General features: G+C 40.8%; 1 protein-coding gene across 7 annotated transcripts in view; it reads right to left on the bottom strand.

The window, feature by feature from the left end:
* Positions 1–1,404: 1,404 nt before the first annotated feature.
* FBXO38 (F-box protein 38) overlaps positions 1,405–24,101 on the bottom strand; it is a 56,837-nt gene continuing 34,140 nt past the window's right edge. For 5 of the 7 annotated variants that reach the window (XM_040496935.1, XM_040496947.1, XM_040496926.1 and 2 more), the window contains 10 exons: positions 18,327–18,446; positions 16,745–16,924; positions 14,508–15,242; positions 9,405–9,505; positions 9,096–9,198; positions 6,160–6,326; positions 4,660–4,805; positions 3,915–4,018; positions 3,275–3,388; positions 1,405–2,310 (listed from right to left, as the gene is read on the bottom strand). In XM_040496935.1, coding sequence (XP_040352869.1) covers positions 2,132–2,310; positions 3,275–3,388; positions 3,915–4,018; positions 4,660–4,805; positions 6,160–6,326; positions 9,096–9,198; positions 9,405–9,505; positions 14,508–15,242; positions 16,745–16,924; positions 18,327–18,446 — 1,949 coding nt within the window. In that variant the 3' untranslated portion in view covers positions 1,405–2,131. The remainder of the gene's footprint in view (positions 2,311–3,274; positions 3,389–3,914; positions 4,019–4,659; positions 4,806–6,159; positions 6,327–9,095; positions 9,199–9,404; positions 9,506–14,507; positions 15,243–16,744; positions 16,925–18,326; positions 18,447–24,101) is intronic. The other 2 variants (XM_040496965.1, XM_040496980.1) reach the window with 2 other exon arrangements.

Here is a 24,101-nt window from a genome sequence, read left to right as displayed (position 1 = left end):
TAAAGTGGTCGGCAGACAGAAGGTATCTCGTGACACGTGAAAATTGTGGGGAATTCAAATCCGTGTCCGCAAATAAAGTTTCACTGTAGCACAGCCATGCCCACTGGTTGACACAGGCTCTGTGGCTGCTTTCATGCTCCAACACCAGGGTAACTGCCATGTGGGGCCTCAAGTAATTACTATCTGGCCCTGTGCGAAAAGTGTGCCGACCCCTGCTCTAGGGCAATCGCTATCCAGCCATTCATTCCATAGACACTGACCAAACGTCACTATCGTCGTCTTCTTCCAAGACTGCTGCTTTTTTTATTTGTTCCAATCTGGGTATCTTGAGAAGGATTTTAGCGCTTCCCGCTGCACTTGCTCTAACAGCGGGCGAGGAGAGGAGCCGGTAAGAAACCACTAAGTTAGAAAGCAGCGGCCTCTAGCGGCTCATCTAAGCATTGTTTCCGTGATTTGGTGACTATGGTTACACCTGAAAAAACAGGGTAGCTGGGAGTCTAAGTGTTGGGGGTTTTGTAGTAGTTTGAAATATCTAGATTGTTTTGTAATTTGTTTCCTGCTTTTTGTTGGTCACACTTCTAACCTGCAGAGTACAACACTCTCTTTTAGTTAAAAGGGAGATTAGTGGCGTTAAATACAAGGTAATAAAAAGCTGACTCAATGGCGTACTGGACATTCTTCCCAGCGTTAACAGAATTTTGTCTTCAAAAAAGAACTCTGGCGAAAGACACTGATTACCATTCCCACTATTTTAGTGTGTGAATTTCTGGTGTCCCTACATATTTCTGTGGACATTAACGATAGATAGGGAGGCAGCCCAATGGGAATGACCCTTGAAGTGCCTTAACCAGTTCTCGACCATTAAGTGAGAAAATTTCCCTCTCCGCGCTTCAGTTAATCTCCTGTAAGTGAAAAGGTTGGCCTCGGCAGTCTCTAAGAGCCCTCACACCTCATACACACCCGAAGCACGTATGGCCACTCGGAGAGGGTGGGCAACACTTTTCCACAGAATTTCGGTTTAAACGTTTTGTTGAGGTCACTCAGCTAGCCAGTGGCAACACTGTCCCTCGAACGTAGGTATCGCTTTAAAGCTTTTCGTGCTCCTGACCCCTGGCCCTACACATAATATTGCATGTATCACCGCTAAATTAGGGTAATTTCTCCCCCTGCGAAAGGAGAAAGGCCATCTCATGGTGACGAGGTATTTGGGGGAAATTCTGCTCTTCTCACTGTTCCATCACGTAAGAGTTCGAGTTGAACATCTTGCAGCCACTGAATTTTAGAAAAAAAGAGATGAGAAACTGGATTACGCTGAAATCTTAGACACAAATCTACACGTTCCTTTTCTGTACAGTAGCTGCTACTCTTCTTTGAAAAGAGGGATTCAGATCCAAGGCCAGAAAAAAGTTTTTAATAAACTTTTATTTTTATATTCAAGATAAAGCATATACACAATTGAATGTGGAAATAAATAACTAGAAATGCTTTGGAAACTTCCATTTCCCCCCCTCAAACTCAGTTTTTTTTTTTTTTTTTTAAACTCATGAATCTTTTTATTTCATTTTAAGAAATACGGCAACCATAATACTAAGGGGAAAAAAAAAACACCATTTTGTACACAAACATAAAGTTGCCTCTGACTATTGGGTTTAGTTGGTTTTAATCATAACACAAAAAAAGCACACAAGACACAAAAAGACTCTTCAACAGATTTACTCAAACAGCTTTGCTCGAGAAGAAAAAGGCACAGATTTAAGGGGATGACAATGATTATCAAGAATATAGTAAATTGGGGGCTCAGCCAAAAAGTGACACTTTATGAACTAAGTCAGGAAAAATGAACGAAAATGAACAAAATGAACTCTTTCCAATTATCTGCCTTCATTAAAATGAATTCTTAAATTAAATTGTATAAACATATGATATAAAGTTGGTACTCAGGAACTGTCTTTGTATGTTTTCTTTATGTACAAATCTTTGTATACAACTTCAGTGTTCCTTGTACATTTCCTATATACCAAAATGTGCCAGGGCTTCCAAACTGCATGCCCTGAATCCCTGTGGCACTCGCCGGCAGCTGAGCGACCCCAGCGGCTTTCCGCCAGAATACCTGGAGAGTAGGAGGGACCAGTCAAATGTAGTCATCTTCAACAGGCTCCCCATTGACGTCACAATAGTGGATAAAAATTGCCACTACTCGCTGAAACACACCCTTCTTCATTTGACGCATCTCCGAGATTTCCTCTCCTATTGTTTCCATACAGATGTCTGCAGACAGCTGCCCTTTCCTTCGAGGAGCATAGATGGTGCCTTGGAAATTAGAAAGTAAAGGAGAAACACGTATGATTACCAGAATCACTTGGAAAGGCCCCGATTAAGCCGGCCCATGAGATATGCCTATATCCTGTAATGCGATGGGACGGAAATACGTTCAGGTCTTGAAATGGGTCCCCTTATTACAGACATGCCATGTTTGGTGCCCAAGACAGCATGCATGATTAAAGGCCCAAGCGCTGACAACGCACCAGACAGGTAAGTCATGTATACATGTACGTGTAGTTTTTCAAATCTATTTCTTCATCTCATATATATATATATATATATATATATATTTTTTTTTTTTCCAATGTTTATTTGAAACACATTGAAGATGTGAGAGAGAGACACAGAGGGCGAGCAGGGGAGGGGCAGAGAGAGAGGGAGACACAGAACTCGAAGTAGACTCTGAGCTATCAGCACAGAGCCCGATGCAGGGCTCAAACCCACAAGCCGTGGGTTCGTGACCTGAGCCGAAGTCGGACGCTTAACCGACTGAGCCACCCAGGCGCCCCTCCTCCTAAAATGTTTTTTAAAAACTTCCTACAAATGGGTACTCAAGAGTGCTAACACTCAGAGAAGAACTATATTCAAAAGATCCTTTCATATAATTAGCATAAATGGAACAATTTCAAAATAATATAGTTGACAAACTCTTAATAAAGAGCAAGAAAATTATAAACATTTAGGTAATAAAAATATCTAGCTAGAAAAATCTGTCTCAAGGACTCCTGCCCGCCAACCCTCATATATCCTTAGTAAATCAACTGATTATTGTACAAATTTAGAGCTGCTGTTTGCGGGGGGAGAAGCGAACGCTAACAAAAAGCAAATAAAAACAATTATACGGGAAGCAGTTACAGGCTACACTGCTTTTAACTCAAACGAAGTATGAAGCATCTAACACAGCAGGATATACTCAAACTGGAGAATACAAATCAAGTCAGGTCATAATTACTTTCTTCATCGTCTTCAAAGTCATATCTGGCGAAGCTGTTGGGTTCTGCTGCCCGCAATGATCTCAACCAAGGGAAGTCAGAGATCATGGAATACGGAGCTCCATCCACAACCCCTGAAAGAAGATGACACGTTAACAGCGCTGCGGCCGGGGCAGTAAGGACGGGGCCAAACACGGTAGTGTCCTGTAAGCACAATGTAAAGTGTGCTTTCATTCACAATGGGCAAAAAAGGGCTGGACCAGGAAGGGTCCATTCTAATTCTAGCTCTGCTGCTATTTGGTCATGTGACCTTGGTCACCCTCTGGTTCCTGGAAAAGCCTCGCTTTCTCCCTCTCTTTATATAAAATGAAGAAGTTGAGACAGGTGCCCTAAAGTCACTTCCAACTCTCAGACTATACAGCAAGTTTAATTTTCTTCTACCTTTTGTGTTTCGACACTGCTTCTGATTAGGTGGGGGATGGCAAAGACACACAGGGAGAGCAGGGTTTATCTGGCCCCTGCTACCTGCAGACAGTCAAAACACCCATCACCTTGACAAACTGTAAGGCTCCCACTCCTCTCTTCCTTAGGACCTGTCTCTCCATCTAGTTAGTTAACCAGCTAGTTAATTTAGCTTCCCAGCCATTTGTAAATGCTCACCTTCTAAAGTATAGATTTCTCTCCCCCACGGGTACTTGGGGTATTTCTTTAAATCATCCTCACTTCGCGTGGCTTCAGGGAAGAATTCGTACTTAATGAGCTCTCTGGAGGCAACAACAACAAAAAAATATTAAAAATTACAAAACCGGAAATAACGTTGGGGTGTGGGGTAGAAAGGACTGTCAAAATTGTATCAGGCCTAGATTCTAGGGAGCATCTCAAACGAAGTATTAAACAGCTAACAGAAGCAGAAGACTAGAAGAGGATAACGTATCTAGTCAGTTCAAAGTTACTTTCTTTACTACCTTCAAAATCCTATCGGGGAAAGAGAGAAAGCCACTCTCTAATCAAATGTCATTTGTGTAAGGTGCTTAATAAAACATTTATATAACAAAGGCATAAAAAGTCTAACTTTCTGATGATACAAAATGTCACAGTTTTAAGATCTTTAATTTTATCTCTTTTCCATGCCCTAAGGCTAAAGGAATGAAGTCAAATGTATACGTACAGTCTGTTCCTGCAATTTTTCTCTAAGTTCAGAAATAAAGTTACAAATACGCATGCATGCTTTTCACTTTAAGTCCCCGTTTCCCTCAGTTTTTTTTACATGTTATATTTCATATGTTTCGGTGGCTGAAAAGCCCAGACAAGTATCATTTACAATAAAGAACAACTAGGTTGTGTTTCTGGGACCCCTCCCATAGGGAATGACTGAAAAGGCCTCCAGGGACCACAGATTACTTACTGATTGATGTTTGCTATGGTATCCATCCAGCTGCGGATACGCACTTTGTTCCGGACATTGGGAGGGTTACTGAACTCGTGGATAATACAGATGTGATAGGGGTAAGGACCACTAAAGAGCTTCTGTTCCAATGTTAGTGTGTCCACCTGGGGAAGACATCACAGAGAGGGCTTTGGACAAAGAAAGTGAATGCCTTAGAAATCTAGCTCCTTAGAGCATGAACAATCTTTCTTCGGGACCTCAGTTTTAAAATCGCGGGTAGATTTGAAAGTCAAATAGTCACATTCAGTCCTGAGCACAGCTGGCCATGTGGGGAGTGGGGCTCAGCAAAATTTTTCTACCTGGTAATCTCCCTGATTTCCATCTCATGGTCATATTAATATAAATGCCCACTAAAGCAAGGAATCCAGATGCAGGTAAGTGACCCCAGGAATCCACTTGGGAGTATGTCTTTCACAGGTATAGGTACTGGCTGTGTCATAGAGCTGCGGATGTGTACTGTTCTATCCTCTATCCAAACTGGCCCACTGCCAATCCTAATGGCAGAGCACATTTCCTTGCCCCCCTTGTGGCCTTTACTCACTTGCTTTCTTCTCAAGGAGTGCCCTCTTCCCCATCTCTCTTCTGCAATCCCATCCTACCATCTTAGTGGCATAGGTGTCTACTCCCACCAGAAAGGCAAACTTCTCGAGACAAGGATGATGCCCTGTGGACTTTTCAGCCCCCCAAAATTATAAACAAAGGATGTGTTTGTTGAAATGAATCTTTTGGGGCCAGGCTCAAACAGTGACTACAACAATTATACACTATTTCCTTTAAACTTTATTTTGGCAGCACACCAAGCAGAGTCTTACGTATGTTTGCACTTTTTATCTCCCTCAGTGTTACTGAGAAGTAATTGACATACATCACTGTATAATGTAAGACATACAGCAGGGACAGTCTGATTTACCTATACTGTGAAATGTTAACATAACAGGTTCAACTAACATCCATCTTCTCATAGAGATACAATAAAAAGAAAAAAATTAATAAGGAGGATAGGACCTATCAAAGGATTGCTTACTATATGCAACTGTTCTAACACTCCGTATATTAATTTAACTATCACAGTAAGTGTAGGTTTTTAGTCTAATTGTATAGCTGAAAAAACTAAGGCAAAGCAGCTAAGTAATCCGCTCCCTGTCAGTGAATGAGAATGTGAATCAGGCGGTCTGAAACCAGAGTCTGTGTTCTTAACGGGCAACTTTTAATAAGTACTTCAACGACTGCCCTCATCCTGTCGCTTGGTAAGAACCCACAAAAATCTAACAGAGAAACGTTAATGAGGAAGACTGGCAAGGTGGTCTAGTATGGCTAAAAGAACTGTGTAGAATCTAAAGAATCATGACCACAGGTTGAGCCAATGACTAAATCCCAAGTCCAAAAAGGTAGGGGACTTAAAAAAAAAAAAAAAAAAAATCACTGCGACATCCCTCAGAAAAGAGCAGAGCTCGTTACCTGCTGCATCGGGCGGAGGTATATGATGCGGTTTCTCTCAGGAGGCATCCGTAGGATCTGGTCTAGTACTTGATCCATATTCAGTTTCTTGCACTGTGCGTAGTCAAATCGATTTACGATTGGTGCATTTTCTACTTTTAAATGTTTCAGTACCCTGCACCTGGTAGCTACAAAATGGAAACGATAAGCTCCATGAATAGGTCGTACAAAGTAATATAGCAGTCAGTGTACCGTCCACTTGACAATGATCTTTGGAGGACCGGGCCGACTTATATTAGCAAAAGATGCTGCAGACATGAACATCTTTAACACAGGTCAAGTACTCTCATAAAGTACAACTAACAGTTATCAAAGTGATTTGAAAACGTGATTCTGCCCTGTTCAAAAGAAGGTGGTCACCCCCTCCCACTGAAGGAACTTTTTCCTAAGATTTTACTTTGAGGAGTCCACATTCCAGAGAATGACTTTGCTTAACCATACAAATTGTTTAGAAAAGATTTACTGAAAAGAATGAATGATGGTAACGGTTAAATTTTATGGGTAATGTTCAAATAAACCTAGAATAATTTCCATATATTATTTTACATTCACCCACAGGAAATGAGCCGAGTTGATTTCAATTCCTATCATAAGTATAAAAAGAAAACCTTAAAAGACCCAAAAATATTTGGATACTTTGGTCTGAAGCTGTATAGTTCGATGTGGTAGCCACTAGCCACCTGTAGCTTTTTAAATTTCTATTAACTAAAATGCAGTAAGATTAACAATTTAGTTCATCAGGCATTAGCCACAGTTTGAATGTTCAATAGTCACATGTGGCCAGTGGTTACCATATCAAACAGTACAGATACAGAACATTTTTATCACTGCAGAGAGTTCTATTAAAAATGCTGGCCTGAGGGATGTCTGGGTGGCTCAGTCGGTTCAATGTCTGACTTTGGCTCAGGTCACAATCTCACAGTCTGTGAGTTCAAGCCCCACACCAGGCTCTGTGCTGACAGCTGAGAGCCTGGAGCCTGTTTCGGATTCTGTGTCTCCCTCTCTCTGTTCCTCCCCCACTCATGCTGTCTCTCTCCTCTCTCTCAAAAATAAACAAACATTAAAAAAATATATTTAAAAAAATGCTGGCCTGAAAACATGATTAAATATTCTCCCTGTTTAACATGTAAAGTGTAGGATTATAAAGAAAAATAACTGTTATATAATAAATGCATTTAACTGCAACAGTATGTTCAACTTCAGAAAAATATCCCTTTCCTCTATTTTTAACCTCAAAGTTCATTCTAATCCAATTTTTACTATGGACTTCAACTTAGTCCAATTCAAGAGACAATGAGATAGAAGAGATAAAACCATAATCAAACTGATACGCTTGATTTCTTTAATAAGACACCTCATGATGTCCTTGACCCAGATGTCCCCACCTCCCTGTAACCAGCTTGATGTCAGAGGGCTGAGCCAAGTCTCTGCCTTTCTGGCTTATTTTCTCCTTCTGTGACCTGGCAGGAAGAAGGGCAAGCAGGGCAGGGGACAGGAAAGGAGGAAAAGAGAGCGGACGAGATGGTGATACAGGTTTCAATGTGCACCTTTAGAGAAGACATGGGGTGAATGAATCATCAGAGTCAGGCGCCAGTCAGATTCTCCAAGAGATGAACAGAGAAACGAATGAGAGGTCAAAAAGCAGCAGAGTCCAAAGGCTGAGAGGAAGATTCTCAGACCTCAGAGCGGGGAGCACTGCCGGGGTTGCCCTGCTGTTATCACCCCTGAGCTTTTGATGTGCCCCTACTGTGTTTTACGAGTAGACAGTCGTTCAGTAGACAGTCTAAAACTTCATCGGTTGGAATGGAGTAAAGTACCACTCTTAAGGGTAAACATAGGGTCTAGAGTTTTCTAGAATTCAGGAGAGAGGTAGCGTTTATTTCTTAGTTTTATCTCTTCTTTCTGGGATTCTCCTGGTTTATGACAAACTGGTAAGGATTACCTAGCTTTGTTTACTACCAGTAACATAAAAGTGCAAACAAAAAAAAAAAAAAAAAAAAAAAAGGAAGCCCCTAATACTGCAATACTAACAGAATAAAAATTAACATCTGGTAAGCTTTTAGAGGTCAGACCCTCTACTACGTGTACGTGTACATATACACATAGACACACACATGTGCACACACATCACTGCACTTAATCCTCACAAATATGTGTTTATAGGGTAAGCATAATTATGCACACTTTACAGATTGAAAAAGATGAACACAGAGAATATAGAACTTGTCCAAGGCAACAAACATGTCATAGCTTCATAATTCCACACGGATAGATATCAAAACTATAATTTTGAGTGAAAATGGAAAAATGGACATACTATACATCTGAAGTTATAAAAGCTCACACAAGTTAACACCCTGTTATTCGTTCAGAGGTAAATATGTACGTAAATAAAGATGGACTGGAAACACGCGAACTGAGAAGAAAAGTGGGGCCTGGACTAAAGATATTATGCCAGGAACTGAGGTGATGATCAACCACGTCAATCAAATCTAGAGCCGTTAAGCACCTCAGGCCCAGTCACCAGTGCCCACAGAACATGAACACAAAAGCTGTCCAATGTCCTACAGCTTGGCAAATGGTAGGGACAGGACTCAAGCTGAGATCTACCGGACTCCGAAGCCCATACATGTTGTTAATCTACTCTGTTAGATCAAGTAATAATAACCATTTGGAGGAAAGCAGAGGAGAGGCTATTTTATAAGAAGAAGCCTCTGCACACGGTCCCTCACAAATACTATGGAGTAACTGAGAATGACAACAAGGACAGAATGACAAATAACCCGACATAATGATTCCTTGGAAAAAATAAAGAAATGTTATTGTAGTATTTATGAGTCCTTAATTCTTTAAACTCCTTCTTGACGCTCTTGTATGACCCAGGCCTTAAGACATACCGTGGATGAACATCATCTTGGGACAGTCTTTTAGCACTAGATCTGTGATTCCACAGTTGGTCATAGTGACTCCAACAAGATTTTTGGATTTTAATACGAGGACCTACAAAGAGAGAAACTTTAAATGATGTATCTTTCTGCAGATGTTTTTTTAAAGGTTAAATGTTTTCACTGGCACAAGCTACGAAGCAGCTGTTACCAATTTCTTCTCTTTTAGGGCAAAAAAATTATATGTATAAAGATGGAATCTGGAGTCATTATTCAGGACCTTGGCCAGACTGAAAGTTAAGCGAGGGCTTTTTTCTTCACCTGCACATGGTCATCCTCAATCACAGGGTCGCTGGTACTGGTGGACTTATCTGCTGTCCGTTTCCGCTTCATGGCATGCCGTGGCTTTGTTTTGGCAACCTCTAGAAAAGGCAAGAGGAAAATCCAAACTTCAGCTTTTAGCTCTTTCCTCCAAGAGAATGCGCTCAACTGCATATGTATGGACTCGGTCAAGGTGACTCTCAAATCTAGGACTTGGTTCCCAATAGAATATAATCGGATTATATCCCAATAGAACATAACTGCTATTTCCAACTGACTATTCCAAAACAACATCACCCTCCAGGATCTCAGACTTCCTGACATCAAATAGGATATCCCTTTTCATGCCTCGGCAATCTAGTTAACATTCCCATCTTTAGTCACTCAACTCATCCTAAAATACTGTTGGTGAATTAAACTCCCCACTTTCCTGCTAAACCACTTTAAATTACTAACTTAGTAAATTACTAACTTAGTAAATATGTTTCAAGGGCTGACACCTGTTCTTAATTTTATCCTACTCCATGTCCTGGTCATCTGCCACTGCCAATGCATCTGACGCCAAAAATCATTCTAGCTCCTTCTGCCCAGAACACCTTTTCCTGACCTCACTTCCTGAAATTCGATCCATTCCTGAAAGGTCTAGCTCAAATACCACCTGCTCTAACAAATCACCTGGGTCCCCAAACCTTATAAATGGTTCTGTAATTCCCTGTAAACTTATTTCTCAACTTAAACCGAAAGCTCCTTGAAGGCAACAAGACCGCTTTATTTCACCTTTGAGTCAATGTCAGCCACTAGCAGTGATCTAAAATGAACATTTACTGAACGAATTGAACTCAACGTTCACCGAAATGCATGACGGATACGTAAATGGAATAACAATAATGGCAAATATTTACTGAGCACTTACTGTGTGTCAGGCACTTTTCTAAGCGTTTTACTTGTATTAACTAATTTAATCCTTAAAACAGCCCTCTGAGAGAGATTATTCTCCCTGTTTTACACACGAGGAAATAGAGACATGGGACACCAGAAGAGCCTGCCACCATGGAAGGGTGGAAGCAGGAGGCAATGCCAGGCCATCTAGTGCTCGTCACTATGCTAGAAAACCTGTGGTCTCATTTATCTGCCAGATCCTTCTTAGTAAGGCCCTGACTCATTTACTAGTGTTGTTGTAACACATGATAGTTTAATTATGAAAGCAAGTGTTATCTTGATTTTATCTTGATTTTATCTAAATGCAAGGTCTAAATTCATCTCTAAAACTTTAACAAGCACATATATATTCTAAGACAAGACACTAAAAAAAATCACCGTCCTCATTTTTGATAAGCATTCTGTAGCAGAGCATTTACTGCATGCAATTAGGTTGATCTTCATGAATTAAATCTCACCACACTGCTTTCATCCTACTTGGTACTTCTGTAACCTCAAACGTCAACGGTTAGCAAGAAAGACAGGGAAACAACGTGCAAATACTGCAAATTCCCAGAGGCTTGGGTTAGAGACGACTCTAGAGATCTAATCTAAGTGCTTTTCTTTTTACACACCAGAACCTTTCCTCCACCATCTGAAATCTTTGGGAAATCTTACTATGCAAACCCACTGGAAGCAGCTGCTCTTGGTGAAACCTAAAAGGGAGCCTCAAAGTTCTACCCATCAATCTTCTGCTAAAGACCCTGAACCCAAACAAAACCCTGGGGTTTCAGAAAAAAGATGAGGACTACTGATCTAGCTAACCCACTAAAGGCCTTCTTCCACAGTATTCCTGAAGGAACGTCACGTAAAATCTCATCTTTATTGACAAGGAACCTGCTAAACGCAGCACATGTCACATGGCAGACAAAATTCATAACCAATAATAGGAACTGGTTTGTCTCCCAGTACCCCAAAAATGAAAACAAAAACCAAAAAAAAGTCTGTTTCCATTCCTTCAGGACAATTTTGAAAGTAGAATCTTCTCTTAGCATTCTCTTTTCATGATCTGATTTTCAAACTTTTCACCTTCCTGGATTGCTCTCTTTCCTCTCCCCTTTAATTGATCAGAACATGGGGTTCAAGGTTAAATTTCCTGCTCTCCAAGGTGCCCAAATTGGCAGTTCATATTTTCTAAGAAAAGTTACAAAACTGAGTCACACTTTATATGTAGATAAGCATCAAAAACAAAGGCTTCCTTCCCATGGTAAGAGAAAAAAAGAATTTGTCATTTTTTTTTTTTTCTTCTCATGCTTCCCTCTTTGTTTAGGAACAATTCATAGTGATTTCATACATCCACCAGCATCAACATACCTCATATGTTGGTTCCTACCACTTATTAAGTTGACAATTATTCACTGAGCCCCAAACCATGTAACACACAATGCTAGAAATTGGGAATAAAATTGCAAACAAGAAGACACTCTCCCTGCCCTCATGGAGCTCAGTCTATTGGAAAGACAGACAGTAAAACACAGAATTATGACACAGTATAGTTAACATTGGCGTAAAAGATGCTACAGAAATACAGAAAACAAACCAATTCAGTCTTGGGATGTCAGGGAAAGAGGTTAGTATTTATGAGAACCATACCATATTAATCTTAAATGCTATTCTTTGACAATCCAATTAGTTATTTTTGTGATATTTATTTTATGAAGTATACAGTGAGGATACAAAGAGCAACTTACAGTCATTTATTCCGAAAATAAGAATTCACGACATAACTACGTTAGCTTCTAACAGAGTTTTAACACTACATAAGAAAACCAAAGTAAAAGCTCAAACATTTTCTTTGATAAAGTGATATTAAAAAATCCATAACACTCGATCAAGTATGTTTTTATTAGTCTGTATTTTTCTCCTTAAAACTCTGAAGAGCGGAATGGCCAACAGATATCAAAAACATGCTGGATCAAAAATAGCAAGTTGAAAGCCACTCAAATAACTTGTTCTTTCCAAATGAGATCCAGATAATACTAAAATTAGCACTTTGACATTTCTCTAGAAAAGCTGTTACTGAATGTAAATGGACATTTGTACTGTTTAAAAAAATGAGGAAATCATATATCTACTGTACGATCAGCTACACACACATTAGAAGCCTTCTCAAATTGAAAAAAAAACACACAAGAAAACAGATGTAATTTACCTAAAAAAGTAAAAATGAGATTTTTTTTTTATTTCTAGAGAATGATTTCAGCTAAGACAAGTTCTAGTCCTGAAACAAGTCCGAAGGAAATGGTAAAGAGGGTAACAGAACATGAATGATTTACATTAAAAATAAAAACAAAACAAAACCCCCCAAAACAGCAGCAACTGAAAAGTTTACTCAGGGACAAAAGACAAAATGGGAGACAGAACAGTCCCTAAGTGGGAAGACTCCATGCTGTAAAAATGACAATTATCTTTTCAGTAGATCGATGTAATGGAATTCTAAACAAAAACCAAGATTTGCTTGTGGAGCCTGACAAAATCATTATAAAATACAACCATAAAAATGAATGAGACATGCATGACTAGCCAAGGAAATTTTGAAGAAGAAGAATGAAAGAGGACAGAACATGGGAACAGAACAGAATGGCCAGAGATAAACCTAAGTATATGTAAAGTACGTGATAAAAAAGCATCTCAAAAGAATGAGAATGGAGGTCAATGAATAGTACTGAAATAACTTAGTGACAATTTGGAATAAAAAAAATAAAGCTCACCGCCTGCAGGTTAAAGTAAAGAGCTAAAATAAACAAATGAAAAACAAATCAGATGTAAACAATGACTGGAGGCATATTCAAGGAAGGTCTTCCACAGCAGAAAAATAAAGAAATCAGAAAGGGGAAACTTGTAGATGTGACTTTACAACCATGAAAAACCATGCAACAAAAGGCATCGTCATGGGGAGTTTCCGTTTAATGGGCACACAGTTTCCACTTGGGAGGATGAAAACGTTCAGATACATGGTGGTGATGGTTGCAAAACAATGTGAATGTATTTACTGCCAAAGAAATGTATACTTCAAAATGGTTAAAATGGTGAATTTTACGTTATGCATTAAAAAAAAAAAAAACCGATATGATAAAACACTTGAAATTCCAGCTTGGGGAAGTATTTTCGTCGTACGCCAGAACTAGTGTCTGTAAACCGTAGTGAAATATTGAAGTAGAACTTACATTTAATTATGAGTTTATGCTACTATGATGATTAGCACATAGTGAAGGAAGATCTCATGTTTATCTTATGGAAGTTTTTTTTTTTTTTTTCTAGTTTAGCTCCACATGATTTGATAAGCTCAGTTCTATTTGGTAAACAAAAACACCCTAACTACATTCTGGAGCGGATTTTAAGATTTTAAAAGTGAGGGAGACCTGGAAAAAATTAATTAAAATATATTATTATTCATTGATAGCTATTCATGACTTAATAAAAGCAGGAGAGATTACTTAAAAATAAGGTCAGAAATAAAAACTATGGTTGAGAAATGTGCTTACCCCACCCAACCCAATGCCTTGACATATACATCATAAATATCAATGAAATTACACACATACATACATATACATATGTTTTCAGTGTATTTTCACCAAAAAGAATTCTCAGCTACATTACCCACTTACCTGCTCATCTCTTGGCAAACCTACCTGGAAGCAAAACTAGATTTCAGGAAAAACTACTAAGTACTGCAGAGGCAGACAGAGGGGCAAACCCCTATGTTACGTTCCCCAGCCCCGGCAACTTGAGGTCCTCACCCTTTGGCTAAGGTTTAAAGTTTCACTGAGGGTTACGACTCCCCTCAGTGTGGGATGGGAGCAGAGTTACACGGGACTTAGACATCAGCATCAGTACTGTATTTAGGGTCAATATACACACAATTATATCTCTCTTAGTGGCTTGACTATTTGAGTTTTCCTGGGGTGGATGTTTTACAAAGCTCTTTTACACACCTCCCTCCACCCCCGCCCCCACCCCCCACCGCTGAAAATTAGTTCGAACTCTGCATGATTGATCACAGATCCCCCAACACACAATTCAATCCGCCAAACTGGCTTTAGGCAAGAAAACGTATAGAATGAGCTCGTGCCCTTGTCAAGGCCTAACCTGCAGTCGCTAATCCTGGCAGCATTGTCATACCTGACTCAGATACCAGCGGTACATGGGAGAGTCTGCTCCTCGCCCTTGTTAGGGGCCTCCGAGGGTAGTCTTCATTAGACTGCACGTCACAGCTCTCAGGCTGGGAGCTCCCCCTCCTGTCCTCACCTGTAGCCCCAGAGCCACTCCCATTAGTCCTCTCATCATGTGCTGGGCCTGAAGACCCCCCTTGTGGCAGAGTCCTAAAGGAAAAGGCGGATCTCGTACCATCCGGGCCATTCACAACACAGGCTCGGCTGGTTGAAGGACGTTCCTCATCAGAACACCTGCTAGTTCTCCTTTGGGGTTCCTGGGGCCTGTGACAGCAGCATCTGGGGCAGACAGAACTCTCTGCATCTCCCTCCTCCATGGCCTCAGAGTCCTCTGACCCACCGGGGGAGCAGACACACTGCCTGGACACATCCACTTCTGAAGGGCTAGGCTCGGAAGAGCCGCCGCTGTTCACCGTCCTTACAAAGTCGGGGCTTTGAGAAGCAGTGCTGTGTGAGCTGGAGGCTCCCGCTGTGCTGGCGGTGGCGCTGCTGCAGCTGGGATACACATCCTTGTTTTTTTTCTTTTCAGGAATATCCCTAGCTGCTTTCATATCGGCTTTGATCTGCTCACTGGTGACCTGACAGCCTTTCTCACAGCTGCTTTCCTCGAGGGGACACTGCTTCGACTGGCCCATCTGATGGGAGCTGTACCTCTTTCGAAGTGGAGTCTTGCCTTTTCCACTTACTGCTTACAGAAAAAGAAGAACGGCCCGAGGAAAAGAAAAGATTTCAGTACAAATTCTGGACAAAAGGCAAGAGTAAATCTGGAACAGGAAACAACGTACACTAGTTTTCCTAGAGCATAATGGTGACATCACTCAGCTGCTCAAAAAACTCCCTGTGGTCTCTACTGCCTACCTGGTTTATTCTCCTCAGTTCAGCCTCCAAGGCCCATCATGATCTAATGCCAAACTACCCTACTGGTTTCGTCCCCTCTATATACACTCTACACGCTATAGCCCAAACCTGTCTCTCAACCTACCCTGCCTTACTACCTCAGGGCCTTTGTTCTCACCAGTTCTTCAGCCTTCACCTCTGTCCGATCTCTTCTGCACCCCTACCCAAAGCCCCGTAGTATATGCCCTGTAATATTACTGTTTAGATTTCTGACCCAATTCTTCGACCAGACTAGAGGTGCCCTAGAGAGAGAGGGGTCATGACGTCTTCATCTCTGCATCCCTCACTGCACTTAACATAGTACCTGGGGCACAGTAAGGCTCAATGAGTACATAAAAGAATACTTCAATAAGATTTTGTCTGGCTGACAGAAGATCTAGTTCCTAAATTCAGAAACTGAACTTTCTAGGAAACATTAGCTGGTCACATTCCTTTTCCTAAATTTGAGTTTCTGTAAAAGCCCCTTTCAACCACAGTGTGAAGATACCCGAATTTCTGTAAAGGAACAAAATGAGAATTGAGTAATCAGTCATTGGTTAGTAAACGATTCCAAGTCTAAAGAACCGAGCTTTCCACACAGAAGTGTGTATATATTCCCGGTTCAGTGTTAAATGTATACTGAGCACTCAAACACATTAAGGTGTAGGGTACCCAAGGGAAATTAGTGGACAATTTGTAAAAACCTCATCCTTTCTCGTAGTGGTAAGCATGTGGTTCTGAGAAACAGAAGGGAAGGAGAGACAAGGAAGAAGAGTGAACTGAAGGTTAAGACAATTATAGTTTCTTGGTGAGGAAAAAGGGTAGCAGGCTGTTGACTAAGATACAAAGGGAGGCAGGGATTGTAAGAACACACTTCAGGACTCCCTCAAGCACCAAACTAGCCACCAACATTCACTAAGCACACCTGGACAGACTGTCAACTGGGGAGTGGCTGTCTCCTCACTGTTCTGGATGCCTCAGGGGTCATCCCCCATGTGAGGCCCAGGCCTCTCACTAATCCCTGGTACCCTGATGCCACAAAGTCTCTACTGTGGAAGTAATCCTCACGTCTTTTCTTCCCTGAGCCTTGATTCCAGAATATTTTTGTTGTGCTACACCTGCCCTCGAGAGCATCACCCAGATTCCCCTCCCCCTTGGGCTACTGCTCTTCTCACCTCCTGTCACATTCCGTAAGGATATGTTCACTGCACCACAAGTTGTGGTAAGGACACATTATATAAAGGTCAAGTGTGTCTGTCAATTCTCTTGATGACTCCCACTAACAGGTCCCGGCAAGACAACATCTCTCACCTGACAATTCCCTGGACTGCACGGACTCTCCAGATTTTTCTTCACGCTCAGAGTAACGCCGAGCACCATTCTTAGGAATCCAGACTTCTTGAAGTTCTAGACTGTCTTCCTCATCATCACTCTCTGAATCATGAACAGTAATTGGGGTTGGTTTTACGACACGCTGAAGACCACTGGGTCCTAAAACAAAAAAGCACAGGCCGAACAGTTACTTTTTGCCAAGAAGAAAGGCTGTCACTTTAAGTACTGTTTCCAAGGATCTGGACTCACGGAGATGCTATGGCTCTAAGTAGCCTCTCTTACCACTCACATTAATGGAATATACGCTTGGATAAGATACTGGGAAGCACTTTAAAATTTAAAGCATTATGAAAACCTTGAGTATGATTAATATGCCAACCAACAGTATGCATTTCTAAAGGCAGATCAAGACAGAAGATCGTACAGCAGCCCCCTTCAGGACCTTCACTATTTGAAAAAGTCACATAAATCATCCTAAAAACAATCCTATTGAAAAAATAGGCTATTCTCCCAATTTTGCAAATGTATGAATGAAGACAAAGGAAATGAGGCCGAACCTCAGACACCTACAGGACTGGTGAGAAGTCTCTGCCTTCTTTAACTGAGCATCACACTATCTCACTGGATATATCAGGTATGTTCTTGAAAGGCTCGATGCATGTTACGGTTGGGTTATTTGAGTATCTGCATTTATGGAAAAAATGTTTTCTCTGTTTGGTAGTATACCTTAAAAACGTTTAGTTCTCATGACCCAATTCTCTCTGAAAAATGACTTAAGTTCACTCCACCGATAAAATGTAAGCTCCAAGGAACCTTGCCTGTCTTGTTCCTGTTACACTGTACAATGCCTGGCCCAGAGTAATACTCAGTTAATATTTGTTGAATAAGTGACTGCATCTGTAAGACACTTAAAACAAGGACAGTTAAAATATTTTCAATTCAAAGACAAGGTGGCATTCCAACAGACCAGGAGTGCAAAAATTTGAGCTGTAATTTCAGTTCTGTCCCCTGATGACCGGGGGAGTGGTCTTAAACAAGTTATGCAAATTCATTCTGAAACACTATTAGTTTCTCCACCTGTAAAATGCAGGGTTGTATAAGGTCATCTTCTGGGGCCTTATGACTCTATGGCCTGCCATAAGTCACCCAATGGCAAATGGAGACTAGATCTTGCTCTGTTAACTAAACTGGGTCAACCTCTCCACTCCTGCTCCTCCCCACCAAAAGAAGGGAGAGAGAGAACAAGCAAAATACTTAATCAGGTCATTTACTTTCTCCATCACAATTTGAGGGCTGTCTTTCTACATAAACACGCATGTGTGAACACCAATATAGAAAGAGGAGTTGTTACCACAGTTACACAAAATAACTAACCAGACCTTAGTAAGATACATAAATGTGCAGCAAGACTACCACTCTAACACAGGCAGGCCTCAATAATAAATAGCATATAACACATCGCTAGCTACAATATTAAAAAGCAAATCACGCTGAGTGCTTTACTTTCATTAGAGTCAGGCCTGCGTTTTCATAACCATGAATATGGGAGTCGCAGGATTACCTGCTTGCTCCTCGTCAACATCCACAGGGATGACCGCCTGACTGCGAGCTGCCGTCTCCCGTCCGCTCACAGCCACCACCTCTCCGTCTTCTGGCACCATGTCTTCCATCTCATTCAATGCTTTAACAAAAATAAACACAAAGTGAAACAGGAGAGGTCTACAAAAACCACCACAGCAGGCAAGTCTGGGGCACCCCAGAGAAATGAACGGCCCTGTGATTATTAGGCCCACTCGGGAAGGACAGCCTGTAACTGGGCTTCGTGAGACCGACGTGAACAAGGAGCACTCAGTTATTCCATGGGACAGGAAATCACGATGGGAAAGGAGCACGTGGGGGAGCAAGTCCATCACCGGAGGACGAGAGCAGGGAGAACGGCACACAGCCGGCAGAAGAAAAGCACCACGTTCATTCCTGAAGAGGTTGACAGGAATGGCTCTATGAGGCAGCTGTGTGCCAGCTACCGGAAGCCTTATGATCATTTTATAAGCAATGATAGTACTTGCTTATAAAAAACCACGACGTACTGGGCAAGCACGCTCAAACTGTACGTGTCCTCTCCTACTCTCTGGAGGCTGTGGTATCATTTTTGGCTAACACGTGACAAGGATTACCAACAAATAAACTAAGTGCACTTTGAAATTTTAGTACCACTCAGATGTTTGGCATCAAAGAATTCGTGGCAGTTACTAATGCCTATACGTGAATGAGAATGTGTGATTTTATTTACATTGTCCCAGAAGACGAGCGCAGTTTCAGACCGATAACCTCAATCAGTTTATCCTCTGAAGATAAAATGGTCACTTTTCCAAGAGGACCCTAAATAAAAGAATTCCTGGCTTTGCCAGCTTTTTACAAGATTAAATTCAAATCCCTCAAGTCAGCATTCAAGGCCATCCATCTAGTGCCCTCTTACAGCCTAAGCCTGTATGCCTGATCTCAGATTGAGTCAGGATAACAGCAGTACCATCCTTCACATTACAGCTCGGCCACGACACAGGGCAGCAGAGACTGTGTCCACCCTGTTCGTCACTGTATCCTCAGTACCTAGGGGTGCTCAATGACTATGGCTGGCAAATCAATCAACCAACCAACCAACCAACCATCTGGGTGAAATGAACAAACCAACAAAGAGAAAACAAGATCCTGTTCCTGAAAGAACTAAACAATCTACTTAGGTAGACAAGACAAACTCATACAGTCAACAAACAAGGCAAAATAGGATTATGACAGAAGACACCATTCAGCTAGGTGTCTCTGGAATATACAACAGTGAAATCTGAGATTTTATGGGGACAGTGGGATTTGCTTTGGTCTTTAATATACACTAAAACACATTCCCCCCACTATGTTCGGTCCCCCATCTCCAATTCCTGCCCAGCTCTAGCCCTCAATATTCTACATTTCATTTAGTGCCCAAAGGTGGGCTGACCTTGCATACAAACCTGTCATGATAAAAGACCAATCGATTTTCCTCATTTATGAGCAATTATGAACAGCAGTTGGTAATCAACGTGTCCATACTCTAACCTTACTTATTTCTTAAAGCAATCTTGTAAGGGCACTATTATTAGTCTCCTGTATGCACAGTTAAGGAAAAGGTTAGTAGTCTGCTAGGATTTGAACTGAGGTGTTTCCTGAACCTACAATATATGGACAGTGAGTAAATGGAGAATTTATAGTCCCTGCTCTCAAAGAGAATGCACACATTCTAACAGAGATGTCAGAAATGCAGAATAAGGTCAGAAGAGACTTGCTAAGTGCTAAAAAAGTCCAACTGCAAGGGGAATAATGACAAAAAAAGGAACAACTGGTTTTCCTGGTGGGCAGGGAAGTTTTTCACTGATATGAAGTGATACTTCCTATACACCAGGATGCAGGTTACATTTTCCTGGAGAGTAAGTATCCCAGTGATAAAAAAGAAAAAGTGTTTGTGTTGAGATGAGGGTGTAAGAACAAACAAGGCTAAACAGGCAGCCTGGGCCCCAAACTGTGAAAAGCTTAGAAAGGCTCACTGAAAAGCTTACAATTATTTCTCCCAGACAGAGGTGAACCATCAGAGCAGAAGTACATTCCTATGTCCATGTGATAAGGTTTTCCAAAGCTGCTAAGCAACAGCTTTTTAGGTGTTTAATATCATATCCAAAAGTTACTTTATACTTAATTTCTTTCATGACCTTCATTCATTTGAGTATTTATTAAGCATCTACCACAACGTGCTACTGTTCCCAGGTGCGAAGAAACAGTGATTATATTCAAGATCTCTATTCTCATGGAGGTTACTCCAATTGGGGAAAGGAAGAACTATTAATAAACAATAATAAAGAGATCTGATAGTAATATTTAATGTAACAAAAGAGAATAAATTGGTGGCTACTTAAGGTGGAAAGTTCGTCAGCAGGTACAAACTCCTGACAGCAAGTCATGAGGATGTGACCAACGTACAGCATGGTGGCTACAGCTAATACTGTACTGCATATGTCAAAGTCACTGACAGAGTAGATCCTAGCATTTCTCGTCACAAGAAAAAAGGCTGTAACGATGTATGGTGGCAGATGTCTACTAGACTTATTGTGGTGATCATTTCACAACATATTTGTAAGTATCATCATGTGGTACACCTGAAGCTACCATGCCAATTGTAACTTAATTAATAAAAAGGTGGTACGGAAAGATATCTCTGAGATTAACATTTAAACTAAGACCTAATACCAAGAAGGAACCAGCCATGCAAAGATGGAGGGAGGGCCATCCTGAGAGGCAGCAGTTAGTGTAACAGGAGGTGCGAGCCTGGCTCACAACAAGTGTGGTGGGTGAGGTGGGGAGCAGCACGAGGTGAGGACAGGCCAGATCACGTAGGGTTTTATGGCCCAAATCAAGAAACTGGATTTTTTTCCTAAGGCAATAGGAAGCTACTAGAAAGTCTGAAGAAAGGGAGCCATGTCGCCTGGTAAATGTTTTTTTTTTTTTTACATTTATTTATTTTTGATAGAGAGAGACAGAGCACAAGTGGGGGAGGGGCAGAGAGAGAAGGACACAGAATCCAAAGCAGGCTCCGGGCTCCGAGCTGTCAGCACAGAGCCCAACGCGGGACTCGAACTCACAAGCCGTGAGATCATGACCTGAGCCCAAGTCAAAGTCGTACGCTTAACTGAATGAGCCACCGAGGCGCCCTGTCTGGTTATGTTCTAACAAGACTGCCCTTGCTGCTCTAAGACTTAATTTTAGCTGATCAATAGAGAAAGCAGGGAGACCAGTCTGAGAGGTATTAACGCCTGATGTGGCACAGTGGTGGTACAATGGGCAAGGAGAATGGAGAACAAATGGGGAGACTTTTAGAAGACAGTAACAAGTCCTTGTCATAGAGAGCAAGGAGGTGGTGATAAAGAAAAGAGAGGACATGATTCTTGGTTTAGATGCTTTTGTGTCATGATATTTTATCATCAGGGCAGTACATTTTTTTCAGAATGATTTTAACTTACAGAAATTATGTAAGCAATCTTTTAATCAAATATCAACGTTTACCAAACGTTTTGTTCAGCTGAAACGTTATCTCGGTTGTAAAAAATCCTGTTACAAAACATAGTCATAAACCTTAACGGATCTGAGCTGTTTTTACAGATATATAACTGGTCTCTTTTATATAAAACCTGATTAGAAATTTATAACCTTTATTAAATGTTGTAAAAATAAAGGAGAACTCACTGCCTTTTAACAAAATGATTTTATATGTAACCATTTCTAGTATTAGAAATATTATTTAGTGGTTAACAGTTATCTGCCCAAAATATAAAATAAAATGCATTTACTGTGATTTTTTTTTTTTTTTTTTAACATTGTAGCTCATTCTCGGGCTTCAAATATAAGGATTTTCCGAAAATTAATGGTTCTCATTCTCAAACGGCGGCTCCAGACCAGCAGCATTAGCATCACTCGGGAACTTGTTAAAAATGAAAGTTATCTGGCCCCACCCAGCCCTACTAGCTTGGACCCTCTGAAGGCTAAGCCCAGCAACCTGTGTTCTGACAAGTCTTCCAGGTAATCCTGATGCACTAAGGTTTGAGAACCACTGCCAAAAACAAAGGCAGCAGAACAGTTTCACTTAGATTAATTTAGGTTAATGGAGGGCAGAGGGCAGTGGTGAAGGAAGGGAGCAGGGTACACAATTTTTAAAAGTAGGTAAGTACCTGGGATTTATGTGTTAAATCAAGATAGAAATTTGGTAAAATCATATATAGGTAAAACTATGCTTTGTGGTTATAATTACTTCAAAGGTAATTATATTAAAGCAATTTGGCAACATGTGTTAGCAATTACAGAAGCATGATTTTGACACATGGTAATTTTATGTTAGGCAAATTACTAAAATATGGACACCTACTCCTGTTTTAGAGTGTTGTAAAATGCAGGTAATGAACTTACATTTTCAATTAACATAACTAGCCCATAATAAAGCATTCTAAATCTTAAGAATTTTGGAAGCGCAAATACAAGAATAATATTCTTATCAAATTATAATGTTCTGATCAATCAATACAGTACTCTACAAGCAATAAAATCATTTTCTGAAGCCCTACATCACCTTAATGATAATGTTCACTGAAAAACAGGATTATAGGAGTTTATAAACAAAGACACTTAACTTATGCAAATTAAATGGCTTTTAAAATTCTACAATGCCCTTCTTTTAAACTCTGCTACTCCATGCAAGCTGATGAAGTTTAAATACCACAATAAAGAGTGGGGGCCTCTGCTTCATTCTGGGGTTGTTCCAAAAACCAAGTAGTGGCCCATGCATGAAGACTTTTCAAATTGTAAATTGAGTTAAATCAACATGTCAATACCACTTTCAAAACTCAAGTAATTTTTAAGCTACTGTTAAGTTCGCATGTAGAGTAGAAGCATCAATGTCAGTCATTTCAACAAATGCTAAGTCCCACTCCTTGTACTGCTATTTAAATTATTTTTTTCTTCACTTCCTTTTTATTTGGAATCTTTCCACTTCTGGTTTTGATCAAAAGTCACATCCCAGCTCCTTATTTCTTACTTAAAAGAATCAAACTGGTAAATAATATAGTAACAAATACAAATAAATATTTTGCCAACTCAGAGAGATGTGTGGAACCAATGTATATGACCATCAGCATTTCTCTACAAGTGCTGCCATCATCTTTGGTGTTCCTAGCCTTCCTCTGGTTGAAACTGTTTGATTCTTCAATCTCGGCATTTCTGTATTCATTCCTTTTGCTTCTTAGCCTTTCATGGCATTTGAAGATAGAGTACCTGACAACACTATACCTCAAAATGTGGTCTGTATGCAAGTGTCTCATCTCCTGAGATCTTAGTTTCAGATGTAAGGTTCCACTGCTCTCTCATGAACCAAATACAGTGTTCTTGCACACGTTTTGATCTCTGCTGCACCAATATGTGATTTCATAATGGAAGGCATTCTCCATTCTGTACTGAGAAGCCTCTGGCCATGTAACTTCCTGGAGACTATCATCTGTCCAGTGCATCCACTCCAACCACAATGGGGTCCCTAGGATTTGGGTAGGTCTGCACTGCGGTTGCTGTAACAGTTTCTCATGGATGGTCTGTGTCCTCTGAAGTCCAGGTCCTCATGGTGCTATGTGATGGTACTTAGGGACAAGAAGGCAAAGAGACAATACCTGACCTCACTCTCCCTCCTTCAGTCCTGGCACCTGCTGACTCTGCACTTTTGTTTTTGTATTTTGCGGGGAGGATGTCAGGGGAGAGATTTAACCCTAAGTTTAAA

This window comes from Herpailurus yagouaroundi, unplaced genomic scaffold (assembly GCF_014898765.1).
Source record: "Herpailurus yagouaroundi ecotype Mexico unplaced genomic scaffold, PumYag 29, whole genome shotgun sequence".
In the NCBI taxonomy this organism is placed as follows: Eukaryota; Metazoa; Chordata; class Mammalia; order Carnivora; family Felidae; genus Herpailurus; species Herpailurus yagouaroundi.
This window is presented reverse-complemented; position numbering and strand designations above follow the sequence as displayed.